General features: G+C 37.4%; 1 protein-coding gene across 1 annotated transcript in view; it reads left to right on the top strand.

The window, feature by feature from the left end:
• MAST4 (microtubule associated serine/threonine kinase family member 4) overlaps nt 1-24,382 on the top strand; it is a 291,265-nt gene that overhangs the window by 199,245 nt on the left and 67,638 nt on the right. Inside the window, exon 6 of the mRNA XM_053931385.1 lies at nt 17,244-17,332. Within this exon, the coding sequence (XP_053787360.1) occupies nt 17,244-17,332 (89 nt within the window). The remainder of the gene's footprint in view (nt 1-17,243; nt 17,333-24,382) is intronic.

Raw genomic sequence — 24,382 nt, 5'->3', positions numbered from 1 at the left:
CATTGCAGCCTAAAGGAGGAAGGCTACAATCTGAAATCATTGTACAATGTTGAATAACAAAGAAAATAATCCAGTCATTATTTTTAGATAAAATCTTGAGTAAAAGCATCTGCAACCTGTTATCATTTATTCCAAAGACTTTTTCAACCAAAAAGCACCATTATTTCTACCTGTACTAGCATAGTTGTGGTTTTTTTGGCTGTGAATAATAACCACATGGCTATAGGGTTATGCATAGGAGCACCTACAATTTTCTGTTTTCATATGTCCTTGTAGAAGATAAGACGTGTAGAAAACAAAACGACAGATTATTTTTTCACGCATTCTCTGCATGTTAACTCTGGAATGGAAAATGTGCAATAGCATTAATGTACTTGGTGAATTTAGTGGTTACCAAGGTTTTCAAGCATGTATGATTTCAAGCATAATGTATGATTAATTTCTGTTGATTTCATATGTTTCAACTTAGCTGGAAGGTACCCTCCTGTTACACTGTAAGGCAGTAATCTCTATGCTTAAGGCTCATTTTTTGGTTTCCTTCCCTTCTGCCAGCACACTGAATTTATAAAATAACCATATTGAACTATACTGAGTACTTTTTAAAAACATTTGTGTGTATCTTGAGGGTATGATTTAGTTGCTTGTATATGAAAAATTGACTTCTAATCTTTAATGTGGCCACAAACCACCTTACATCACCTTAACAAATGGAGTGAACTTCCATGCTTCTCTTTGCATCCTCAGTAGTGATAACTTTTTAACAAGATTGTCAATATAATTTGCCTACTTTTTATACTTGGGCTGTGATTTGATAGCTAGGTAATGCTAAATTTAATCTGAAACCATACTCATCAGTTTATTGTCAGAGATGCTCAGTTCTCTTGATTGTTCAATTGTACATACAATTGTACATACAGTGTGTTTACAGACTAATTTTTATCAGTTTGGGAAAATGTTTTTGTGGGTTTTCTGGTTTAGTTCTGGTTCTTTGTTGTTGGGTTTTTTTTGGTTTTTTTTTTTTTTTGTGTTGGTTGTGTGTGTTTTTGATTTCTTTGTTTTTTTCTGAGTTTTGAATTTGTTTTTTGTTGTTTTGTTTTGTTTTTTGGATTTTTTTCCCATCAAAAGACATTGTTGGCTTTAAATTAAACATTGGCAGACAAATGTTTAAGGTACTCAGGGGGTTGCTTAACACAAATATACTGTCTAAATAATTGGACTGTTTCTTTAATTAGCTGGAGGAAGTTGAGATCTTAAGGAGCAGGCCAGAACTGAGGAAAACACATTCAGCTGATTTGGTTTCAGAACGTTCAGTAAGTTTCTTCACAAGTGTGTGCTTCACTGCATTTACGTTTCCTCAAAGCAATGATCTCTAATGATCTCATGTGCTTGGCAGCCCAAATTCACCTGCAAAACAGCACTGTACCCTGCAGCACCATGCTGGGGTGTGTGCTTAGCTCTGACTTGGAGGTGATCATCATTTCCTGTAGCAGCTAGTTAGCCCAGTGCTGCATAGCCCAAGATGAGAAAAAATCGCAGCGCGAGGCAGTATGGCTGTAGGCATTTGGACTATTAAACCTAGACTTGTAAAGAATGTGACGTGTAGCTTTGTATCATACTGCAGCATGATTCCTGTCTCCAGCATTGGTGAATGACATGTTTCTAGTCTTCTACTTGTGGTAAAGTGTGCTGGGAGACATTAGTGAATAGGAAGATGAGAATTTGCCCTTTGGAGAAAGTGACTACATTATCTGTTTCAAAAATATGGCTGGTATAACATAGTGCGTAGTCAGAATTTAAAAACAGAATATTATTTTCTGGTATTGTTATTACTATAACTTCTTTTTAGAGCTCTGAATGGGAAATGCTTCAGTGGCTAAGATGTGATATCAAATACAAAACTATCAGTAATGTAATGTTAGTCCAGCTTCAGTCTTACAGAAAGTTTTGGGAGCTTAGCAGATTTTTGCAGAATGATACTGTACCTGTCCTATGTTAAATAGGTGTGAAGCTGTTATTCTAGTATTTGGGTTTATTTTCTGGAAAAAAAGAAACAATAAAGACAAATTAGGAGCGCAAGATACTATATTTCTTTGTAAAATATGAAGAAAAAAAGAATCTGTGTCACTCAATAAATACTCTCCACAGTTGTGTGGAACCTAATGAAGCACTTTGGAAGGAAGAGATGATGAGATTGTACTTGTTTTTCACCAAATTGTTGTATGCCAGTTTGCCAGTTAAAACCTTGAGTTTGTTTTTTTTATTGGTCATTTTTTAGTATTTCATTGTCACTGTTTTCCTGTATCAGCTAAATTTATGCCAGTCACTGTGAGGCAAGAGATTACATATCCCCATAAAAACAACTCAGAACTCTGTAAGCTAGGTTGAGAAAACAATCAGTCACTTTTTAATTGGTTACACACCCATATGTACATCCAACTAGTTGTCCAGCCCTCCTGAACCTGTATGCTATCATTACCTACCTGCACAGACTTTCTCGAGGTTTTTGAGGGCTTGAAAAATCATTTTGATTTAATGTTTAGTTACAGATTTATGGAAGGGAGATGATTAAGAAGCATATGATTATGTTAAAATTGACTCATCTGTGCTTTATCATTAAATTTATATCTTCAAGGTGGTAATTTTTGTGGTTATGATTTGAAGAAAGGATAATACCAACAAATGTCTCAATTCTTTTATACTGAAGACATTTAAGAAAATAGCTTTTGCTGACATTAATTTGTCTTTCAGAGGTATGCCTACATTGGGTTTTCAAGCTGAATGTAATCTGAGGTCATCTGTAATGATTATTTGAAAAGCTGAGCTAGACCTTATGCTAATTGAAAGTCTAATGTTTGATTAAACCACTGAACCAAATTAGAGGTTTGGGGCCTCTATTTTACAAAAAAACAGGAAATGAAAAATTAGTGTTCAAACTCTCAGCACATTCTTTCTTACTACTGAGAGGGTTAGGAGATCACAGAATGTCAGGTGTTGTGATGAAAGTGTTCAGTACTCAGTATGGGTTCTACTTGAACCCATATACATTATTTCAAACAGACAGGATATGGAAATTATTTTCAGTAGAACAGGGTATTCCTCTGTTAAAATGGTAGTGAATTTATCTTAAACTGTAGGTTCAGCTTTCTTTTCTCTTCAGCCATGATGCTTAAGATGACAGGTAATCTGCAAGACAGCTTTCTTTGGTGGAATCATGGATATGAATCTCAGAATAGTAATGATGACACTAACCTTGTGGCAGTACAGAATGTGTGGAAACTCTTGATTTTAGCTTGTCCATGTAAGTTACTTGTTAGCATAATAATGTGTCTTAGAAAATTTGTGAAAGGTGACATGCTGTAGTGGTACTTCAAGTTGCAGTTGAGAAAGGGGGAAATTTGCCCATTATGGATCCCATTTTTACTTTTTTCATGTACCCATTGAAGCATAATATATGATTTTTTCCAAGTTTTTAATGTAAGTTTCCTGGTTCGTGTTCAAGTTAACAGTTTTTGTGTAATAAACTGTTTATGAGCAGCAAGATTTAATATAAAATCACCTTTTGTGGTTTTTCTCTCCTCTGAGAGAGGAGAGAATTGACAAATTTGAGACAAATTCCCTTTCCAATTTACTTCTTCCACAGTCATGTTTCTGCTGCCCCAGACATTGATGCTTCAATGTGGAATTTTAGAAGTTTAAAAGCCTATACAGATCTGTTCTTGTGGGATTATGAAATCTTGAGATATTTTTAACTACGTGGTAAAATTTCCAAAATTCTTGAAAAGATTGATGTGTAAAGAAGAAAGACTGTACACTGGATTGCACTATTCAACTTCATATGCATCCAAGCCAGTCTTCCTTTTTATTTGGAATTCATTACTGCTGTGCAGAGTTTAGCAGAAGTGAATTTTGTCTGGTTTTAGATACTTACCATTCATCTTGAGTCTCTCCATTGCCAAAATAGAGCTTGAAACATGAACTTACAAGAAAAACTGTCAAACCACAAAGCAAAAAAACAAACCAAACAATAATAAACCCCTACCTTCATACACTGAAAACAGTCACTGTATGAATCTAGAAGATGGAACTTGAAGACTGCACAATACTACATTATGTAATTTAAGACCTGACAGCAATGCACTCATTTTAGTTTCCTCTCCTTTGTCAGCAGTTCTGCTTGTATTAGAGCAGTTATTTTTTCATCAGTTAAGTTTAAAAACAGATGTTAACTGTCTTGCGTTGCATGGTTCAACAAGAAGTATTTCCTGCAGCATCTCAGGTGGCTCTTGTTACTGCCAGTAGCGCTGCTAGATCTGGCACGGTGCGTCACACGGGCTGTGGGCTGTTGTGGCTGCGGACAGTAAGTTAACTGATGTGTTCAAAATTAGAATGTTTACTATAATTACCACTACTTGCTTTTTTGTCTCTATAGTGGATATTGCTTTACTAGTAATTTTATGTGATGCTTTATTCTTGACACATCAGGGTGAATTAAACACATCTTCATTGTGAAATTATTCCTCTTCACATTATTAGCTCATACCTATTTACACACTATAAATCATATCCTTGCTTCATTTTCTTCCTTCTCTTCTTCCTTCTGAGTCACTGGCATTTGCTTTCATGAATCTTCTGTGACCTACTTCTGTTGGTGAGCAAATAGTACATTGCTTTGGTGGTAAAATAGTCCTTTAGCAGTATGGGCGTTTTTACAGGGCAAAGTACATGCAAAGGTTGTAAGGTTGTTTCCATAAATTGCTTATATACTCTGTAATGTGTTTAAGATGGTCTTAGCTTTTCCCTGTATTCTTGTATTGATGTATAGATTTGTCTAGTATAGAAAGTATACAAGTTAATTCTTTTTTTTTTTTTTTGGTTGTGTTTCTGTGTTCTTGGATTTTCATGAGAGAATAAGGTGTTACTGACCATTGAAGTGGTCAGGAGAGATGTAAATGAGAAATCAAACTTACTTGATTCTGGAAATTCCTTTTTTTTCTGTAAAACTTCATTCACAGTAAAAAATCTTGTTTAAGACATACTATAAATGGATTTTGTGGGCCAGATTCATTCACATTGATATGCTTCACTCTGCTTGGAAACCTCTAGTGTTGAATGTGTACTGAGTTTTTTGCTAGAAAGATGCTATTAATTTTCCAGTTTCACATATTGGATTTTCATTTGGCATAAATGGGTGGATAAACTTAAAGTCATATTGTGTTCTCGTTGTACTGGGACACCAGCTGTGGGAGGGAGCTTGAAGTATATAATTGCAGAGAAGGATTTCCCTTTTCCTGGGTAATGCATCATTTTTTCTCAGAGCCTGTATGAGAGGTCACAACCCAGCACTATGGTGTTTTGATGTGCAGAAAGCCTATCTTAGATACGCTAAAGGGATTCTAAAATTGAATAGTTCTTTTAGCGACTTGGTGATTTAGAGACTTGGATTATGAAAGTGGCACAGCATGTCAGAAGGAAGGGTTGTTTGATGACGTAACACGAATGCTTTATCAGTACTTTATTTGCAGTGGCCTAGATAATTTGTTTCTGACCTAGCTGAGTAATCCAGTCACTTGAAACATGAAGGATACACCACTGAAACTTTTTTCAATACCATGCCACACTATTTTTAATACTATGAATGTGCATGTATATGTGGTGCAGGTCTGTGGCAGCACACTGAAACACGTAAGTCATCTGATCTTTCCTGGCTTCTGTGGTGCTTGATGATTAAGCATTACCATAAAAAAAATAGTGAATGGATGTCAGAGGGCTTGTGTCATCCCCACTTGTGACTGTGCCTGGAGATGTTTAAATTACTTCACTAGAGATTATTCAGATGTTTCCAATTACCTCACTGTGACTATGCAGTGTGATGATGTGCATGTGTAATGGGTTGCCTTCCTCAGTAGCTATATTGCCATGTGGAGCTGAAGTTTGCTCCCAGACTTAGTCTGGGTGCTGGGTTTTTTACAGGGATGATAATTTGAGCCATAGCTAGTGTCAGGTTAATCTTGCTGACACAGCTTTCTTAGTACACAATTGCAGTTGAAAAAGGCAGTTTGTATTCTCATGGTTCATTTTTATTTCCTAATGGGGAAATTCTGAACCAGTAAAAGACTTTTGTCTATGGTGTAACTTAGTCTTTAGAAGGGACATCACTTATGTGACTATACCAGTTTAGATACACAGCTAACTTTTAAAGTGTGGTACTGTATATCTAATACAAATCTGTAGGGAGAATAAATAATTTATGTAGTTTATAAATGGTGTCAACTGTGTGCCAGCATGTACTTAATTTTTTTTCTGTTAAATTTCCATGAGGCTTTGTTAAATGAAAAGTAACGATCAGTAGTTATATTGTTGCATAAGCTCAGTTTTAATCTGGGAAAAAAGCTAGATCAGACATACCCGTTTTTTATGACAGTTATTTATTGTTTTGCTACTAAAGGGATATAACTGTGTTTGGAAAATCCAACATAAACAGACTTCAGTTTGTTATTGCTCCATAAGACTGATGGGGAGTGCCACCTTGCTGGCTGCAGATGAATGTGTAGTGGTATCTTAAGGTCATGACTGTGGAGTGTTTGGTCACTTACCTTTTAGCATAACTTTGCAGCTGTCTGGTTCCTGCAGAACAAACACCCTCTTCATGAAAGCTGCCATAGCTGGCATTAATTGATGCCCTCTGCCACAGGCTCGACAGAGAGCAATAGCTGACTGGGCGCAGTGAATGGACTTTTTTTTTTCACCTTCCCCTGGGAAAATAATGCTTCTAGATGCTTAATTATCATTTAATTAAAAAAACTTTTGGTCAGCTGTCGGTAGGAGGGAAGGAGAATGTTGGTCTCACTAAAGAGAGGAGGGTCTTTTGTTTGCAAACTGAATTTCTGAGCTGCAGTTAATGTGTGCACACTCAAATGTGGGACACTGATGGTGCTGCCAGAGGTCTTGTGGGAACAGACATAGTTTTGAGGTTGAATGCCTTCCACTTAATTGTTAATATTCAGTCTCCTAACCAGTAAAGGGCATAGTTTTCAAACACCCATATTTTGCCCTAAATAATGATTTTTTTTTTTTTTAAGTTTTTTTTTTTTCTTTAAGTCCAATGCATTTACTTCTTAAGCATTACTGACTACTTATGTCCAAAGAAAAGGCAGGACAGAATATTAATTGCAAAATGTTTATATTTCTTGTATAGAAAATGTAATACTTTAGTTACATAATATTTCCTCTAGTGTTTTTTAAAACCTGAGAAAGGAAAAGGAATAGGACCACTTTTCCTGTTATTTCCATTGATTCCCTTAAAGAAAAGATGCAAATTTACATCGCATCGTTGAAGATTAGGTAGGCATTTTTTGTGAATTTTCGGCAACTCTCGGATGAAGAGAGAAGATAAACCACAGCAATTAGTGTGACAGTGCTGCTGAAAGGATGAAGCTCATTTCCCTCACATGTCAGATGCTCAGTAGGCAGCTGTGCTTCATCACTGTACTGCTTTCCAGTCTGTAGATGTGTATCCCCACTTCTGGTTCTTAAGAGGTTAAAAGTTAACTTTTATGTTCTTAGAAGGAGCATGTATCTCCTGGGGACTATCCTCCTTAAATGCTGTTTCCTCCTTTGTTTTTCTCGTTCCCCAAGTGGGAAGTATGCACAAGTAGGAATTAAAGAATTCAGACTCTTGTCCTGCTGGGTGTGATAATAGAAGAATTGAGACTCCTCGGCTACTGTGTTTGATCTGCTGTATAGTTTTCCTTCAGTCAGGTGCATTGTTCTAACATTGTCTTACCTGTTCATTTCTTAAGTCTTTGGTAGTATTGCTAAAGGTTTGAAGACAACACATTTAATCCATCATGTGCAGCCTCATAGTTTTGAGAGCATGGGAGCTATCAGATTTATTAAAGAAGGAAAGAAGCAGGCCTGTCCTGTCTGGACTTAATGCTCTTTTGAGTAAAAATGGATAGTTTCTACTTAATTATAGGAGAAAGGAGTCAAGTTTAATTATAATTAGAGGTTAAACCAGAAGAGAACTACTGAATCAGAATGTAAAACCAAGTAAAATCTGTCTCCTTCAAGCAGCTCCCAATCTCCTACCCTTGAATTTTAGGATGTGATTACTTTAGTTCTACTACTTGAAGACTATTAGGAGAAAAAAAGGTGGGGGAGGGGTGTGGAAAACAAAGGGGAAAAAATAATGAAATTATCTTAAAAATACTGTAAAATAATGTAGGAAAAAATATTTCAAGGACTTAGTCTCTTAATGGCTTTTCTCCTGGGCGAGTCTCTAGAGAACATCGCAAAGCAGACTGTGTTTCATGTGATAAAGGGTGTTATGTAGACTTCTGTTTTAATAAGCTTCTGATTCTTTTTATGTGAAGGTTGCCTTGGCAACATAAATTTTTTTAATGGGTACCAACAAATAGAGGAGGTTGAAAGGAAGATGAAGCACAACTTCCATAGCAAGAAGCAGGGCAAACAAAATAGTTTCTTGTTTTCTTCCCCCAACTGGAAAAGGATTAGTATTTTTTGCGGTGTCTCTTAGACATCAACCAAGGAAGTAGGGTGTTTTAGGCTGGCTGCATGTAACTACCTAATTTCAAAACATTATAGACTTTAACCCACTGGCATATTTTGAGTATTCATGACAAGCAGACACTTTGACTCAAGAGAAGCACTCCTTAAAGTTCTCTCCATGCTATTTGGGGAATGTGCTCACTGCTTTGTAGAGGCTTATGGCTTATCATCCTGACCTGATGATTCCTAGATACATGGTAAGTTAGGAACAATACTGTTCTGAGGAAGTAAGAAGGAAAGAAGCCCAAGAGGAGGTAGTTCTAAGGGGAAAACAGAATGAGAAAGCTGGAGAGAAGGTGAACAGGGTTTCACTGTGGTAGGTTACTGGACAAACAGGTCTTTGGTCTGTAATCTGGAGACATTCCCTTGTTTCATCTAAATTCTGAACTCTGCTGACCTCAGTTTCAACCGGAGTTACAGAAAACTCAGGATATGTGCTTGGCTCCCTGGCAGTCCTGGGGAATTGACTATGGTTAGTCCTTGAATCTGGATGGATGTTGCTCAAAGGAAGTATGGCTGGAACAGGACCCATTTGTTTGTTGGTTTTGTTTGGGGTTATTTTTTGAAGGGACTGACTGGGTAAAAGTTGCCAGTATATTGACTGCTTTGTTGAATGTAAATGTGGAAAAGGTTACTCTTCCCCATCATAGGGGTGGAAGGGTGAGGAGGTGGTCCTTTGACTGAGTCTGACTGCTTGTGTTGTGAGCAGCAGCAACAGGGTTCCAGCCTAGCTCCTGAACCAGGGACAGAGCCAGTGGAAGCATCACCTGTGACAGTGTGTGTACTACAGCCTTGCAGACAGCATGCCAGCCTGAGGTGAAGTGGCAGCTCCAGAGGAAATGATGTCCGAAATCCTGACTCACCTCCATCTGCTCCCCCAGTTTCTCCCAAGCTGTTAACAGCCAGCAGTGGGTCAGAGTGAGAAGCATCCTGCCCCCAGCCTTTCCAGCCTGGTAGGAAATGTCTGGCTGCATTCTCAGCACAAGAGATGCACAAGGATGTTGTAGTCAGAATATCGAGTGATAAAGGTTAATGTAAACTGTAGGGGATGGCCCAAAAGCGCAAGGAGGCCTCTTTTTTGAACCTCCTGTCTGCAGCCTAGATAGGCATGCTCTCTGGTAAATAGGTATTTCCTGTCCAATGAAAACAGTTTCTACACTATTACCTACTATGCAAATCAAGGCACTACTTCATTTGGTTAATGCCTCCAAACCAGTGATGCTGTGATCTTAATAGGTGTGATGTATGACTTATTTTTTAAGATAAGGCTTGTTATGTATTATAAACCCCTCATTGTGGCTACTGATTTGGGCTTTTTTCAGTTAGGCTTTTTGTTTGTTTGTTTGATTTGGGTGTTGTTTTGGTGGGGTTTGTTTGTTTGGGGTTCTTTTTTGGGTTTTTTTGCGTTTTTTTTTCATGTTCTGAATTTTGTAGCATGCAGATAATCATACTTAGCAGTAATTTAGGCCAGCCCTGCATATTTTTCCTCTACATTTGCTGCTAGCTTCCTTATACCCTTCTATTTTGAATTTGTAACATTTTTCTATCGAGGAATTTAGTTAAATTTCTCAGTATGATAGGAGACACCTAGTAACTTGGTTTATTTCCCTTCTCAGAATAGAAAATAAACTACAAATTCAAGAAACAGTGGGATTTAAATGATCCCAGTCATCATATTCTAAATGTGTTGTATGATGTGAAGATGCAAAAATGTAATTTTGGGTATAATAAAGCAGAATTGCTCAGTGGCCCAGTGGTTTGTGATCCTGAGCATTCTTTTTGTATGTACTCCTCTGCATGCTCACTTTGGTTGCAGTACAGACTTTAACTTTTGTGCAGCTATTTTATGAATATTGTACAACTATGGAGTTAGTAGTTAGCTTAATACTTTTTTTTGTTACTGTAGAGATGAATATTTAATTATGTGAGTTAAATGTGAATCAATGGGTTTAGGAAGGTTCAGGACAGATAGAAGTACATCATTTGAAATCTGTAGAAGAAATTCCGATTTCTTGTAACTACTGATTATTCTCCTGTGCGAGAAGAAAGATTATGGATCAAAATCGATTAAAGTGAGAGCAGTCAGTGAGGCTGAAGACACTGAACATATCCAACTAGCAAGTTCAGTTGAGAAGGCATAATGACCTTGTTATTTGTATTCTAAGACTCTAGTTTAAAGGAGATTGAGGAGCCCTTCTCAGTGTAAGAAGTCTTTGTGTCAGTCTCCCTCAGGTCTGGTCATTAGAGATTTGGCAGATACTTTTGCAATTTTGTGATTTTTCCTGGCGTCTGTTTTTGCAGTGATGCTCTCTTGCATGCATTTGATTCCTTTAGGCAGTTTATGGAAAGGGTGATCATACATCTAGTTGATAGCATTTTATGTTTTATTTTCCCTGAAAATTTTTCTTTTTTAGAAATATGAAGAAAAAAGACCAAAATCTCTTCTTTTGTATGATTGAGGAAAGGTGAAGTTCTGATGGCATGGTGGCACGCTAGTGATTGGTATTAATGGTAGGGAGAAGGATGTTACACACATGTTTTTCAGTATTTAGAGAGGACCTTTAGCTTACTGCCCATGTTTATCTGGCCAGTAGCCAAAGCTAAAGGAGTCATTGTAGTGTTGCAAAGGTTAAAAACAGACCACCAAACTAGGGCTGCAAGCAGCTGCATCTTGGTGTGCCATTTTCATTATGTTTTGACAGCACTCTCGTTTCTTTAGACTAAAACTCACCTTACTTGACTAAACCTCACATACCAAAGAGGAAAATGTGAATCCCTCCCTACATTATAACATTTAAAATTTAAATCCCAATAGCCTATTTTCCCCAGCACATTACAGACTGATGTAGAATAATTCCTCACAGAGAGAGTATATATAGTAAGTAGAATGTTAGACTGTATGTGCAATGTTGTAAAGGTAGGATGTTAGATAGATATATATTTATCTAAATATATGCATACATTTTATGCATATAAATATGAATGTGTGTCTGTATATGCATATATACACATCTATATACACATACCAAATTTGGAGAGTATATATGCAGACATACAGTCTAGGTAAAATATACCAGAAAATACTGCTAGATAATAAATTGATATGAATATGAAATACTAACAGCCTTTAAAAGACTAAAACAAAAGTTCTATGTGTTATTGATGCTATATTTTACTTGCATTCAGATGATTTGCACACTTCTCCCAGTTATTGTATCACCTTGAAATTTTTAGTTAGAGAGATTGGAAATATCTCTCAAAAGTGGAAACCTTTGCTTCCTTATTCTTCAGTCTTAACTAGCTGTAAGTTAGTACAAGGTAGCAATCATTATCTCTGAATGGAGTCTGTTGATTGTCCCAGTGTAACTCTTAATTCTGCAGTATTCAGTGAGGAACGTTCTCGGCCAATTTATTTCCTTGCATAAAGCGATCTAGGTATGAACTGGCGCTAAGTGCCGGCTGTGTGTTACTTTGACTTTCTAGGTCTGGAGATGCCTCATCAAACACGAGCTTCAAGGCTACTTTCGACAAAGAAGCTGCTTGCAATATCGATGTGTGTGTCATGTCTTCAGGGCAGCTGGTTTTTGCATTTATTCCGGTTAATATCCCACAGAGTTTATCTGGGTTCTGGAGCACATTGAATTACTCACTGAATTGCTTTTTAATGCAGAAGGCTTCTTCTTTAAAAACAAAGTAAACCAAACCAACCAGACAAAATAGCCAAGACAAACTAAGTTCCTCATTTCAAATGTTCTGGGTTTTTGTAAGTGCAGTGTGCACTGTTCAATGACTCTTCAGTTTTGATGTTACTGAAGATAATAACTATGAAGTCATACTTTAGCTACATACATAACAAGTTAAATATAACTGAAATAGAACTTAAATTTAACTTTCCTGTATAACCAAAGTCACAACATCTGAAGTCTTGCTAGGGACAACATGTTCCTGCTAGGGTAGTTTTCAACCATGTAGTTTTAACACCAGAGCAATTATAACCCCTTTTTCTATCCCTAGAGCCTTTATAGGAAGGGTGGTCTTGCATTATTAGTGTCTCATGTGTACCTGGTTAGGCTTCTCATTCTGGGTATGGCAGTAACTTAATTTCTTTGTGCTTGAATTGGCAGCTGAAACTATTTGTTTGCAGCCTCTTCTTAGAATGGTAGAAATCCCCTTCTAATCTTCACCTCCAGCTAAACTGCTATATATTACACTACTACCAGAATTAAGATGGTATGGAGTAGTGCTGTGCTCAACATAGCCTGTAAGAGGTAGTGAACTGTCATAATAGGTTACACTCCAAATACATCTCCATAACAAGTGTGAATATTAATAATTGAGGATGGTGAAATTAAATAATTATAAATTATAAAGGCTGTTGCCATATTTCCCATTAAAAGCCTGGCAAGACTGGCTCTGACAAAATAGCCAGCTTTCCCTACTTTTTTTGAATAAATAAAAGTGATTAACTTTCACTGCCAGTAATTTGTTCATCTTTTAGCCCTCATTCAGAGAAAGATATGCACTGAAATGGAAATTTCTTTCACAACTATTGCCATTTCTTGGTTACCGTACCTGAAACCGGCATTTCAGCTCTTGATGAAGTATTGTCTGTCCTAGAAGCACTGCATTTCTGCTTCAGCTTTTTATTCTGTTTAGTGTTTCCAGGAGATCGTGGAATGTAGCTCTGTTTTAACAACCATACTCTTACTTAGTCTTGTGCTTTGCTGATTTAAGTCTAACTGTTCCCCTCATTTCTACCCAAATAACTTTTGCCTGATATGGGAAGAATTGTGGCTTTTTAAGGAGGAAAGTAATCAAGCTTGATGTAACTGCATTGCATCTTTCAGCAGCTGCTATTCACCCTGGCTTTGTTACAATAGAAGTTCAGCAAAAGCACTTTCTATGTAGTGTCTTCTGTTTGTTTTATCATGAATGCTTCTCATCAGAAACATTGTTTGTCTGTAGCAGCTGGAGAAGTGACTTGGAGTTAGTGCATTGGGAATGATACTGGAGCTGAGGTGAAGGAGGAATTCCCCCACAGTGAGACATGGTGAGAAGTCAGGGAGGAGAAGAGTGAGTGGGCAGGAGTGTCAGTGACAGAGAGTAGGAGGTATTACGGAACCTGTCTTGGGGGGCAGATTTGAGAAACAAATAGGAAATGATGAATTGGATTCTAAGATAAAGAGTAGTGCCATTTGTCTAGGGCTCTTTTGAAACAGTGTAAGGTCAGTGACTTCCAGATAGGTAGTTACCCAGGAGGAATAAAGTCCAGGAAGGATATTTGTGGGACAGAGAAGAAGGCAGAGAGCAACAAATATAAACTTTCTGTTCTGTTCAACTTTTCTGCACGTCCTAAAGTTTAGTTATTGTTAAATGTGACTGATTTTTTTTTTTCTGTGTTCTCTCCTGTTCTTTTTCATCTTGTAAAAAGGTCTTGTTTTTTTTTTGGTTTTTTTTTTTTTTTTAAAGTGTTCTAAGCTTTGCATCTTACCAGCTTCCTAGCTTGCTAGTCTCTTGGCATGCAACCTGATCACAGCATGAAATTCAAGGCTTAGAGAATTGCATTTTGGGGGTTAGTGCTCTGTGGTTTACCAAGGTTTATATTTCCCTAAGTTACAATCCCTGTAGAGTGTTCCTGCATGGCTATAACTTTACTGCAGACAAAGAAACTTTATTTCAGGGCTGCCTCTTATCAATTGGTTTATCTTGTCAGATTTGAATGGGAGAAGAATAGTTTTATGAAAACAATAGAAAGGGAAAGTTACTTGATGTGTTCAGAGATCTAGAAAAAACAATTTTGTCTTAAAGTGGTTTTAACTTCTGAGATTCTTTTCTATAAGGAAGATTGCTGTTTCAAGGCTAAATACAGTTCGGTAAGTAATGCGTTGATACTTCCTTTGTGCCACTGTACTTCCCATTTGTGGAGTTCTGGCAGCTTAGATTATCTTTCAAGGTTCCCTGAAGTTTATTTTTTTTTCATCCACAAAATGCCTCTTTTATAATAGCATTATTTTGGGGAAGGAATTGTGTTTCACAGATTATACAGGATGGATTACATTGTTTCAAAATCTTTGTGAAGCACAACTGAAAAACAAAGCTTACACTGAGTGCTTTAGGATGGATTTGTCCTTCCATGCAGTGAGTTGCATTTTACCTTACCGGTAAGGCAAATAAAGGAGAACTTAATATATTTTATTTTTCATTTCTGAGTAGAATATTTCATTTGAGTATGACAGAAGATAAATTATCTCTACAGCCACGTCTGAGCAAGTAGCAAACATGTTTTGAAATGGCAGCAGGGGGGAAAGATTTCTTGTGGTATAATATCAATCTTGAGTGTTAAAAATACACAGCCTCCAAAAAAAAACCCCAAAACACAAAGATAAATTTAATTAGGTGGTTTTGATAATGATTTGTGAAAGACGTTGCAATTCAACTAAGAAGTGTAAAGTTTGGATATTAATGTAGAAGTAAATACAAGGCATTTGTTTACTTACATAGGAAATTCTGGCAAAAGTGATAAAAGTCTCAATTTCTAAAAGTTAAGGGCAAGTGACGAGTTAGTACAAGGAATCATCCATGTAGCAAAACCTGTGAAGGGTATCTAAAATTTTTGTGCTTTAAATGTATTACTTTCTTTTGCCAGAATTCGTGGTGGTTCTTTACATCCCAGACTTCAACCATGAAAAACTTGCTTTCAGGTCGCATCATTGGTGCTCTGAGCCCCAGCCTGCATCACAGATGTTGGTAGTGATACCATCACATCATCATGGATAGATACAATCTCTGTGTCTTTTAATTAATGTCTAACAAATACCAGAAATTTTTCCTAGGTGCAATTTTAGATTGGAGAACTGCAAAGAAACAGTTAATCAAGCTTTTAAAACAAGAGTACCAGAAAAAGAGAGGAAAGTTAGCAAAAATATAGTGACATTGCATGAAGCCAGAAGGAAAATTTTGGACCATTCTTTGATAAGAGAGGAATTCAGTGACCCTACCTGGACAAAATTTAGAGAAAAGGGGAAACAATTAAGACTCTGTTGTCTCATGGAATACGGAATATTTGCTCAGATTTTGTGATTGAAAAGGTAGAAATTAATCTAGACAGATTACTAAAAACATGTTTATAATTCCACATTTAAAAAGTTCTTCCCTTTTGTTTGGCTTTAAAATGTCAGTGTATGTTTTAAATAAGTTTTGACTTTTCCAGTACTCCACATATAAAACTTGCAATAATTTTGTACATTCTTTTCTTAAAGAGATCTACAGTAATGATACACTTAAAGGTTAAATCATTGTAATAAAAGTAATATGGCAAAGCTTTGTGCAGTGTTCAAATGGACTTTGTATTAACCTATTAGAGATTTAGAAGTGGCACTCTTGCTGCTTCACAAAGCATTTATTAAGGGGAAAGTGGTCTTAGTGTTTGACTTCTTTTGCATTTTGAAGATACCATCTTACTGATTTTATACTCAACTTCTCCTTTACCTTTTTTTCTTTTTTTTCCTTGCCTTCTGTATTACTTTGGAGTACTTCTGCATCTGTTTTTCTTTATGCTATTGAACTCCATCCATTCTTTTACACTTTATTCAATTTAAATATATCAAGACTAATTATGTAGCAGCTAGAAAGCAAGACTAATGAGAGATCATCATAATGTTACAAAATTCATTTTTTGAGACATCTACAAGTAAGATCTGGATCCGCTTCTCTTGCAGTCTGCTTTGATAATTAAATGCTTTTGTGTATAAATTTTCCCCATTTTAGTAGTTTGGAATTTTTCTAAACCTTTATGGAAAAGTTCTGATTGCAGTGCTGTAAACATCAGTACATGCACTTCAGTTTATGCACAGCTAAGGTCTCAGTTCAGGATAATATTTTCCTTCTGCATTAATGTTTGGAGTGCTGGGGATTTACGTTTATGAGAATATTCTTTATAGTAGAATGAGGGAAGAAGAAAACTACATCTGCCAACTAATATATAAAAATTGTATGATGTATTTACAAAAATACCTCCTTTCCCAAGTTTAATCGATGTGTTAATTTACTTCTTATCTTGTTTAATGATCTTGTGGTATGGGAAATTAGTGGCTTTACAGATGAAAAATGTATGACTAAAAAAAGGCCTTTATTTTCTTAGTTATCATCTGTTCCATTGACAAAAGTCACAGATGTGAGATTTATCTCAATAATTAGATTTATAATTATTACATCATTCTCAAATTGATAAGTCTTGCTCTCTCTGGCATGTGATTTCAAGCTACAGTTAATGAAAAACAGAAATAGTTTTAGCCATTGAATGGTGATTGTAAACCTAAGACTATGTTTCACATTATATTTATATTTTGTAAAAGTGTGTGGCGGAGAAATAAGCTGTAATCAGAAAGAATATTTTGTAAGTTACTCTACAGGGAAATGCTTGTCATTGTACGGAGCAGCAAACGTGCAAGCCTGAAAAGTATCCATGGTGTATTTTTTTTGAAAACTTCTGGTTTTGCCATTATCAGTTATGATCGTAGACTTCCTGGACATGCCTACAAAAACAACAATAGCTCTGATTTTTAATAGGAAACTGGGAAGTCAAGGAACTCAGTAGCAGAATCTCAAAATGCCCATATGTGGTACATACTGTATTTCTGATGTTAATGTCTTCTTTCCTCTCTTTTTGCCCACAGCTGTAGAACAAGTAACAGGAAGAGTTTGATGGGCAGTAGCCAGTCTCCAGCTCTGCCTCGGCCTCATTCACCACTCTCAGCTCATACAGGTGATTTTAAAATTTTGCTACTACTGCTATTCTGAAATTCTTATGGTGTCTCTGTAACTGAAGGAAAACATACTCTACTGTTCTTTTCAGTGTTCGTAATAGCAAAAAATTGGATTTCGTCCCATCCGAATTTCTGTTTTACATTTAGATCCATAAATCCTATGTTATGATTAGGAGCAGTCCAAAAATATCATGTAGCTATTTTTTATTTCTCCACCTTGCATTCTGGTAGATTTTCTCTCTCCCTGCTACCACTGCCCTTCCTATAGCTTGCACCCATAATGAAGTTAGTGGAGTCTGTATTACATTCTATTTCTGGAACTTCTGCTCCCGAGTATTTATAGTGTCAGGCAATTTGCTGGTAGTTGCTGTACTGCACTTTGCATAACAATAAATTGCTGATAATTTTGTTTTTCTTCTAAAACATCTGAAACACTTAAGGCTTGAATGAATGTCCATAGATAAATATTTTATTTATAATAATTGCCTTAATTTTTGAAAGTAACATTTTTAGCATATCAACTCACATTTCCACAAAGGTTTATTATTATCTTTTTATTTTTGAGGGTGCACTGACTGTAGCTACAGGCCAAAATGAAAGTGCCACACTAATCCCTGTGTAATCAATGACTCTGAATACTTTAGAGAATGGCTTGCAAGGAGATGCTAAACAAGAAGTTGCAGAGTTTCACATGAATTTTAGAAGTATATTAAGGCATCCCCAATTTTCTTACAGAAGGAACATTATTAAAATATGGTGATGATTTTCGCTCTCAGAAGCAGCTGTCACAACTAGGAATCCAGGCAACATGAAAATTTGTAAAGAGTTCAAGACAATAGAGCATTTAAAACAAGCAAAGTGAAACATGGTGCAGACTGTTTTGAAAATGAAAAATTAAATTTTGCAATGTTAGGAATGCCATTTTGGGTCTCCTAAATACAGAAATTTCTGTTTGGGAGAGGAGATTGTGGTCACCATAAAAAGTGCCCTTGGTTGTGCTGTGCTGACTTGAGGAAAGCAGTAACAATGCTTGCTCTAGCATGTCTACTGCTGTAAATGGCAATACCATCTGTTTGGAAATGGAAACCTTGGACCAATGATGCCTAATGAGCTCTGAAGTATGGACTGCACATGTTACCTGGGATTTGGATATAGGCTGTGTATTTGATAAATGGCGGAATGTTCCTGTCTGGCAGTGGACTGCCAAGTTGCTTCATCTTTTGAATTGATTTCTCAAACAATAAAAGGGAAATAATATTGCTGATGTCACAGCTGTTGTCAAGTGGCTGAGAAGGTTGAAAACCAATTCTGTAAGTAAAAAGATTAAGTGTAAGCGGTTCTTTTCCATAAACTCAGCAGTATGTACTGTTTATTCAAAAATGTATTACAGAAATCTGACAACTTCTCCCATTACACAGGATACAGTAGGTTCTCTGACTTGGATATTTCTGAAGGCATGTGTGCTAGACACTTGAGTAGCACTAGTAAATCTCATCACATATATGAGATGAATATTTGCATGTGCATGACCAGCTCTGTTATTAGCTTGCTTCTGTAAATGGCTAATTATAGTAAATATTGGCGCAACTACTGTCTCTTACCTTAGCTGGCTAATGTGCCTAGACAAGTCCGTACATCAAATTCCTGTGAATGTCATCCTAATCCCGACAAATAAAAAATTATACAAATTTAGTAAGTTAAAAACTTTCCTCTACGTAGGCACTAGGAGTTCAATGTTTCAAGTGTTTAATGTGTATAAATCTGTGAGAATGTCAGACTTGAGAGGCTGGATTTATAGTGATCCTGTTATTTCTGTGTTGTCAGAGCTGCCAGGTGTTAAACTGCCCTAGCTTCTGCACACTCAAATTGCCTTCCTGCTCTCTGTGATGATAGGGACTGAAGGCCTCTTTCCTTGCGAAGTGTGGTAGAGAGATGTGACAAGAGACCGTGTGTGCTGTATAGCTTGTCGGGTTTATTCTTCTTTACTCCAAGTCAGAGTGGCCTCCTTGACTCCACTGAGAGAACCTGGTATATCTCCTGTCCAGCTATAGACAATTTTAGGGTCTTTTTTGAATCTGAGATTCTCTTAGAAAAGTTCTTTAAATTGGAAGTTTTTACTTTACAGCCTGCTACTTTACAGCCAGATCATCTGCGGAGCATGTACCTCAAGCTTTAAGTTTCAGAGAGACTGAAGGTGATCCTCTGAAACCTTCATATATTTCTTACTAACGTTTAGTGTTGGAAGAGGAAACAATAGAAGAGGGAGAGGCAAACAAACGAATTTCCAGTCCTTGAGGAACATGTAGCAAGCTCAATGTGCAGCAAAGTGTCAATGCTTGCATTTACTAAAAACAGGTTTATTCATCTGATTGTTCTTGGGTGAAGCGTGGTAATAACATGAATTTTTGACAAATATGTTCTAGTGAGATTATGCAGAATGTGGAGGACATTGGAGAGCACAGGCCCTAGAGAAGTTTTTCTTGTGCGTTGTTAGAGTTCTGTTCCATTCATGCAATCTGCCCAGGTGAATGCAGTGAGGATCAGGTTGCATGGATGCTAACATCTGATTTAGCTTTGTGAGACCATTGCACAATTTCTTGTCAGTGTATTGTCAAAAGAAAATATTGATTCTTGCATCTGCATTTTAAGGGACTCAGTCTCACTGATGAGAAAGCCAGGAACTTTAGGCATTGAAGACTCTTTTTAGTATCACCTGTCCTAGAAATGTTTAGCTTCTTCATATTGCATGATAGGCTTTTTCTTCTACTGGATCCCACTCCTGTACTCCCTACTCTCAGGTGCTCAATCCGTCTCTGGGGAGAGCCTCCTGTTGCTCTTACTGAAAAGAGTTCTATTCATTGCTCTTATTTAAGTGGACTAGGTTCTTAATGTTTGTACCATCTTAGTTGCCAGCTGGGGTTATAGCACAACAAACGGATAAAAACCTGCAATAACAACTAAGTACCATGCAGCTGCTCACCCACTCATCCCCCTAGAGCAGGTAGAAAAATTAGAAAAAAGATTAAAACTCATGAGTTGAGATTAGAACAGTTTAATAATTGAAACAAAACAAAACAAAAAAAAAATCAATATTACTACTGAAGATAATAATAACAAAAATAACAATTGTAATGAAAAGGAGAGAGTGGTGTATCATACCCAGTAGAAACAAGTGATGCACAATTCAATTGTTTACCAGCTGCCGACCAATGCCCAGCCCCCAGCTGCAGTCAGCCCCTCCTGGCCAGCTCCCTGCAGTTTACATCCTGGACACGATGTTCTGTGGTATGGAACATCCCTTTGTGCTGTTCAGGTCAGTATCCCAGCCATGCTCCCTCCCAGTGTCTTGTGCATGTGTTCACTGACGGGGAATGGGATGCTGAAGGTCCTTGGCTAAGGGTAAGCGCTGCTCAGCAGCAGCTAAAACATCAGCATGCTACCAGCATTACTCTCATGCTGGATCCAAAACATGGCACTGAACCAGTGAAGAAAATTCTATCCCAGTCAAAATCGGCATGCCCTTTACTCTAGATTATTCAAGTTGAGTGGATTCAAAATTGTCACTCTCTTGAAAATCCACCCAGGATCAATTTCTTTTAGTTATCATCTTAATAGTCTTTAGTGTTATCCTTGGCTTTGTGTGTAGTCCTAATGAGATAGTTGGCATTGCTTGGGAATTCATTGCCCCAGAGGCATCTGAAGGGAGTCTTTTCATTCTATGTGAGAACACCTTTGGATTCCCTAACTACCTTTTCCCTTCAGTGTTAAGTCATTGCTTGTTGAGAGCGAGCCGAATACATACTCAGTTACCTCTGCATGGCATACTTGAAATTATTTTATTTGGACCACTAGTTGAAGCTACTTGGATTTTTTTCCCCAAAGGCCCCCCACCTCTAAGTACAGAAAAGTGCTGTGAGTCCTCTGTGTCAAATGTAGCAAAGTGAGTGAAGGTGTGTTCCAGAATCTCAAGGTAGAGCTCTCTTAGAGTGCTTCTGCTAGTACCTGTGACTTTGCTCAAAAATATTTTCATCTTTGGTATCTGCAGACCAATCGATCTGGCTGCACTTTTGGAAGCAATGTGCCATTACTTCAGATCTGCTGAAGAGCTCAGGTAGCTACTATTTAATCATAAACTGGGTTTGAGTTAGATTGAATGTGAATATGATTGCACTATTTTAGAGGACGAGCATGTTGATTGTAAGCATAGTTCTTTAAGTGCATTTTATACCTGTTCTTCTTTGTAGTTCTGTTTTTCACCCAGATGCAGTCTGAACTGGAGGTATCAGCTATTCTCTAGTTCAGATAGATGTTCTTTGAGGAGGACTAGTGGCCCAAGTTTAGGGTAATAGTAATTGCCCCATATGAGAAAGTCTAATATAGAGATCTCAGGCAAATGATCCCCCCAACTCTCCCCCTACAGTTTTCATTGTTTACTCTGGAGATAATAGAAGATTTTTCCTACAAGGGAGTTTGTTGTTAATCTTTACAGATGCAAGCTGAGGACAAACACTGAATACTTACATGGAATTTTTTAACTGTTAGCCGTACCATCCCAGTCATACTCAGATTCATGTCAGATGGGAGGGAGAGGCAGTGAGACAGCACCCCACTTATGAAGTAAGTAGATTGTGCAGAGTGCAAGTAGTGCATGAGTGGCATCTGTCAGGGAAGGGGCAGATTTGTTTGTAAACAACAGTGACCATAAAAGCTCCTGGGCTACACTAAAGAGTTATTAGAGCAGTAAGTAGTCCAAGGACTGGGAGCACACAGGGAGGTGTAAGGTCTGAGACTGAGGATAATAAATGGGACACGAAAAAGACAGTATGTACAGTATATCTCTGTTATGTATGTTAATTGCTAATACAATATATGCAAGTCCATTTTCCTCTATGCAGGACCTGTAGCTGCTTGCAGAGATAATTTCTGTCTGGAAAGTCAGACTTTAGTTTGCAGTTGAAGTCTCTTACCATGCCTTATGCATACATGTAAAGATCACACAGTATCAGCTTTTACTACATAAAGTGTTTCTATTTCTTGCAAAAATAGAAAACATGCTAGGTAATACCTTTAGGCTCATTAGCAACTGCCTTAGTGGTCTGGACATCCTTTACCTTTAGTATTTGGGCTGAAGGGTGTTAAACCTGCTGAAAAGTACTTCTAAGTTTTCCATGAGCTGTTGAATACATAGAGAATTGTGGGAAAGTTTGTTGCAGAATTAGCTTGGATAGTACCTGGTGCCCATGTCATTAATGGGCTTTTCTAGCTGACTGTCTGATGCTGTGTAGGCAGGTCATCTGCACCACCAAGCCTGCAATGTGAATGATAATAATCTCAGCAAGTCAGGGCATTCAGGTGTCCCCACCTCAGAAGTCACAGGAGCTTCTTCATGTGGATGATACTAACCCCTAATGATTAATAGTCACATGTGGTGCTTCTTAATTGTGTCTGCTGAAGGAGCAAGATTTAGCTGTTAGGAGCAATGATGTAAATTGTATTTGTCTGTATTTTAAGAATATTCCATGTGGTGCTACTGAGATGACTAGGACAAGAATTGTAAGATAAGTAGGAAATTGTTTAAGGGAATAAAGAGGCTTGTGCTAAAATGAGGAATATTATAAAATGGGAGTGGAGGTTATCAGTTGAGTCATCAGGTTTTGTTTTTGTGGCCAAACATTTTATTCTTCTTATAAGTGGCACTGACATAAAATTACTGTAGCTTATATAAATTTGGAAGACATCCAGTATGAAATAGCATTGGAGAACTATGTTGAAGTGAGGGAATGGAATAAAAAAGAATGAAATTGCAATATGATACATTTTGTACTGGAGGACCTGTAACAGAAATATCTGTGATAAACTGTGAACTCACCTATTATGAGGAGTTTAGTTTAGGATCTGACTGCATTTTATTGGATAAGATGATATTTGCAAGGACTAGTCTAGTGCAGGTTTTAAAATGAAATCTCAGAAGATTTATAAAGGAAGTAATTTTTGTTTTAATTTGGAAAGATATCATGCCTCTGTACAGTGTCCTGGTTAGATTTCATCTAGAATACGTTTATTGTCATACTAATTCAGGTGAGATCATGTGGGGAGAAGGGCTGATGGGATAGAATGTGGGAGATTTCTGTATAAGACTGAAAGATATTACTTGCTTTCCTTAGTAACAGAAGACTGGAAGATGGTATTCTCCTATAAACCAGTCAGAGTTGCCTTTCCCCCCCCGCCCCAATAGAGTAGGAAAACACGCTGGTCGTATATACTGGAACATGAGGGGTCTTAAAGAATTCTCCACCCAAGTATGGCAGGGACAAACCTGACTTTCTCTAAGAGATTGGATAAATAGGTATAAGGCCCCAAACAACTTGCTCAATGAAGTTTTTAAATGACTTATAGTTGTTCATGTGCCCTGAGTTGCATGCATGGGAGAAATACTGACAATTTATTCTCAAGAGGTCAAAACAACAAAAACAACATCACTGGCAACTTCAGAATATCAAAGATCTTGGGCAGAAGGTTTAGTGCAACATTCAGTCAGCATAGAACACTTCTCAAAGTGTTGACTTGACCCATTGAACTTAGCAAACACTAAGTATGATTGATTATAAGTTACTCAGAAATTCTAAGAAGAGGTAATTAGAAGAAGGAAAGGAGGGAAAGACAGAAAAGATACAGAAGAGCTCACATACAGTAACCAATCCCTGGGTTCCAGCAGTGTTCAGGCAGAACTTCCCCAAGGAGGTGGGGTCTTAGACAATGCAGTGGCCTCGTGTTCAGCCTTAAATACCCCTGGCCTTCCTGGGCCCTTTCCCTAGGTGGGATTTCCTGTAATTTGGCCAGTCAGGAGCTGGGTTAGGGGCTCCAGAGGGACATTGCCTCCACTGTGCCAAGGAGTGGCATCTCTGTAGGGCTGGGATACAGGCTCTAGGGGGCTGGGGATGTACAAAGCAGGGCCTTGTCAGGGTAAGGTCTGACCTGCCCCTTTCCTCAGCACACATGCATCCCAAAATGCCTCGAGACATTAGTCTTTCACAATGGGATTACATGAT

Source organism: Vidua chalybeata, chromosome Z, assembly GCF_026979565.1.
Source record: "Vidua chalybeata isolate OUT-0048 chromosome Z, bVidCha1 merged haplotype, whole genome shotgun sequence".
Lineage (NCBI taxonomy): Eukaryota > Metazoa > Chordata > Aves > Passeriformes > Viduidae > Vidua > Vidua chalybeata.
This window is presented reverse-complemented; position numbering and strand designations above follow the sequence as displayed.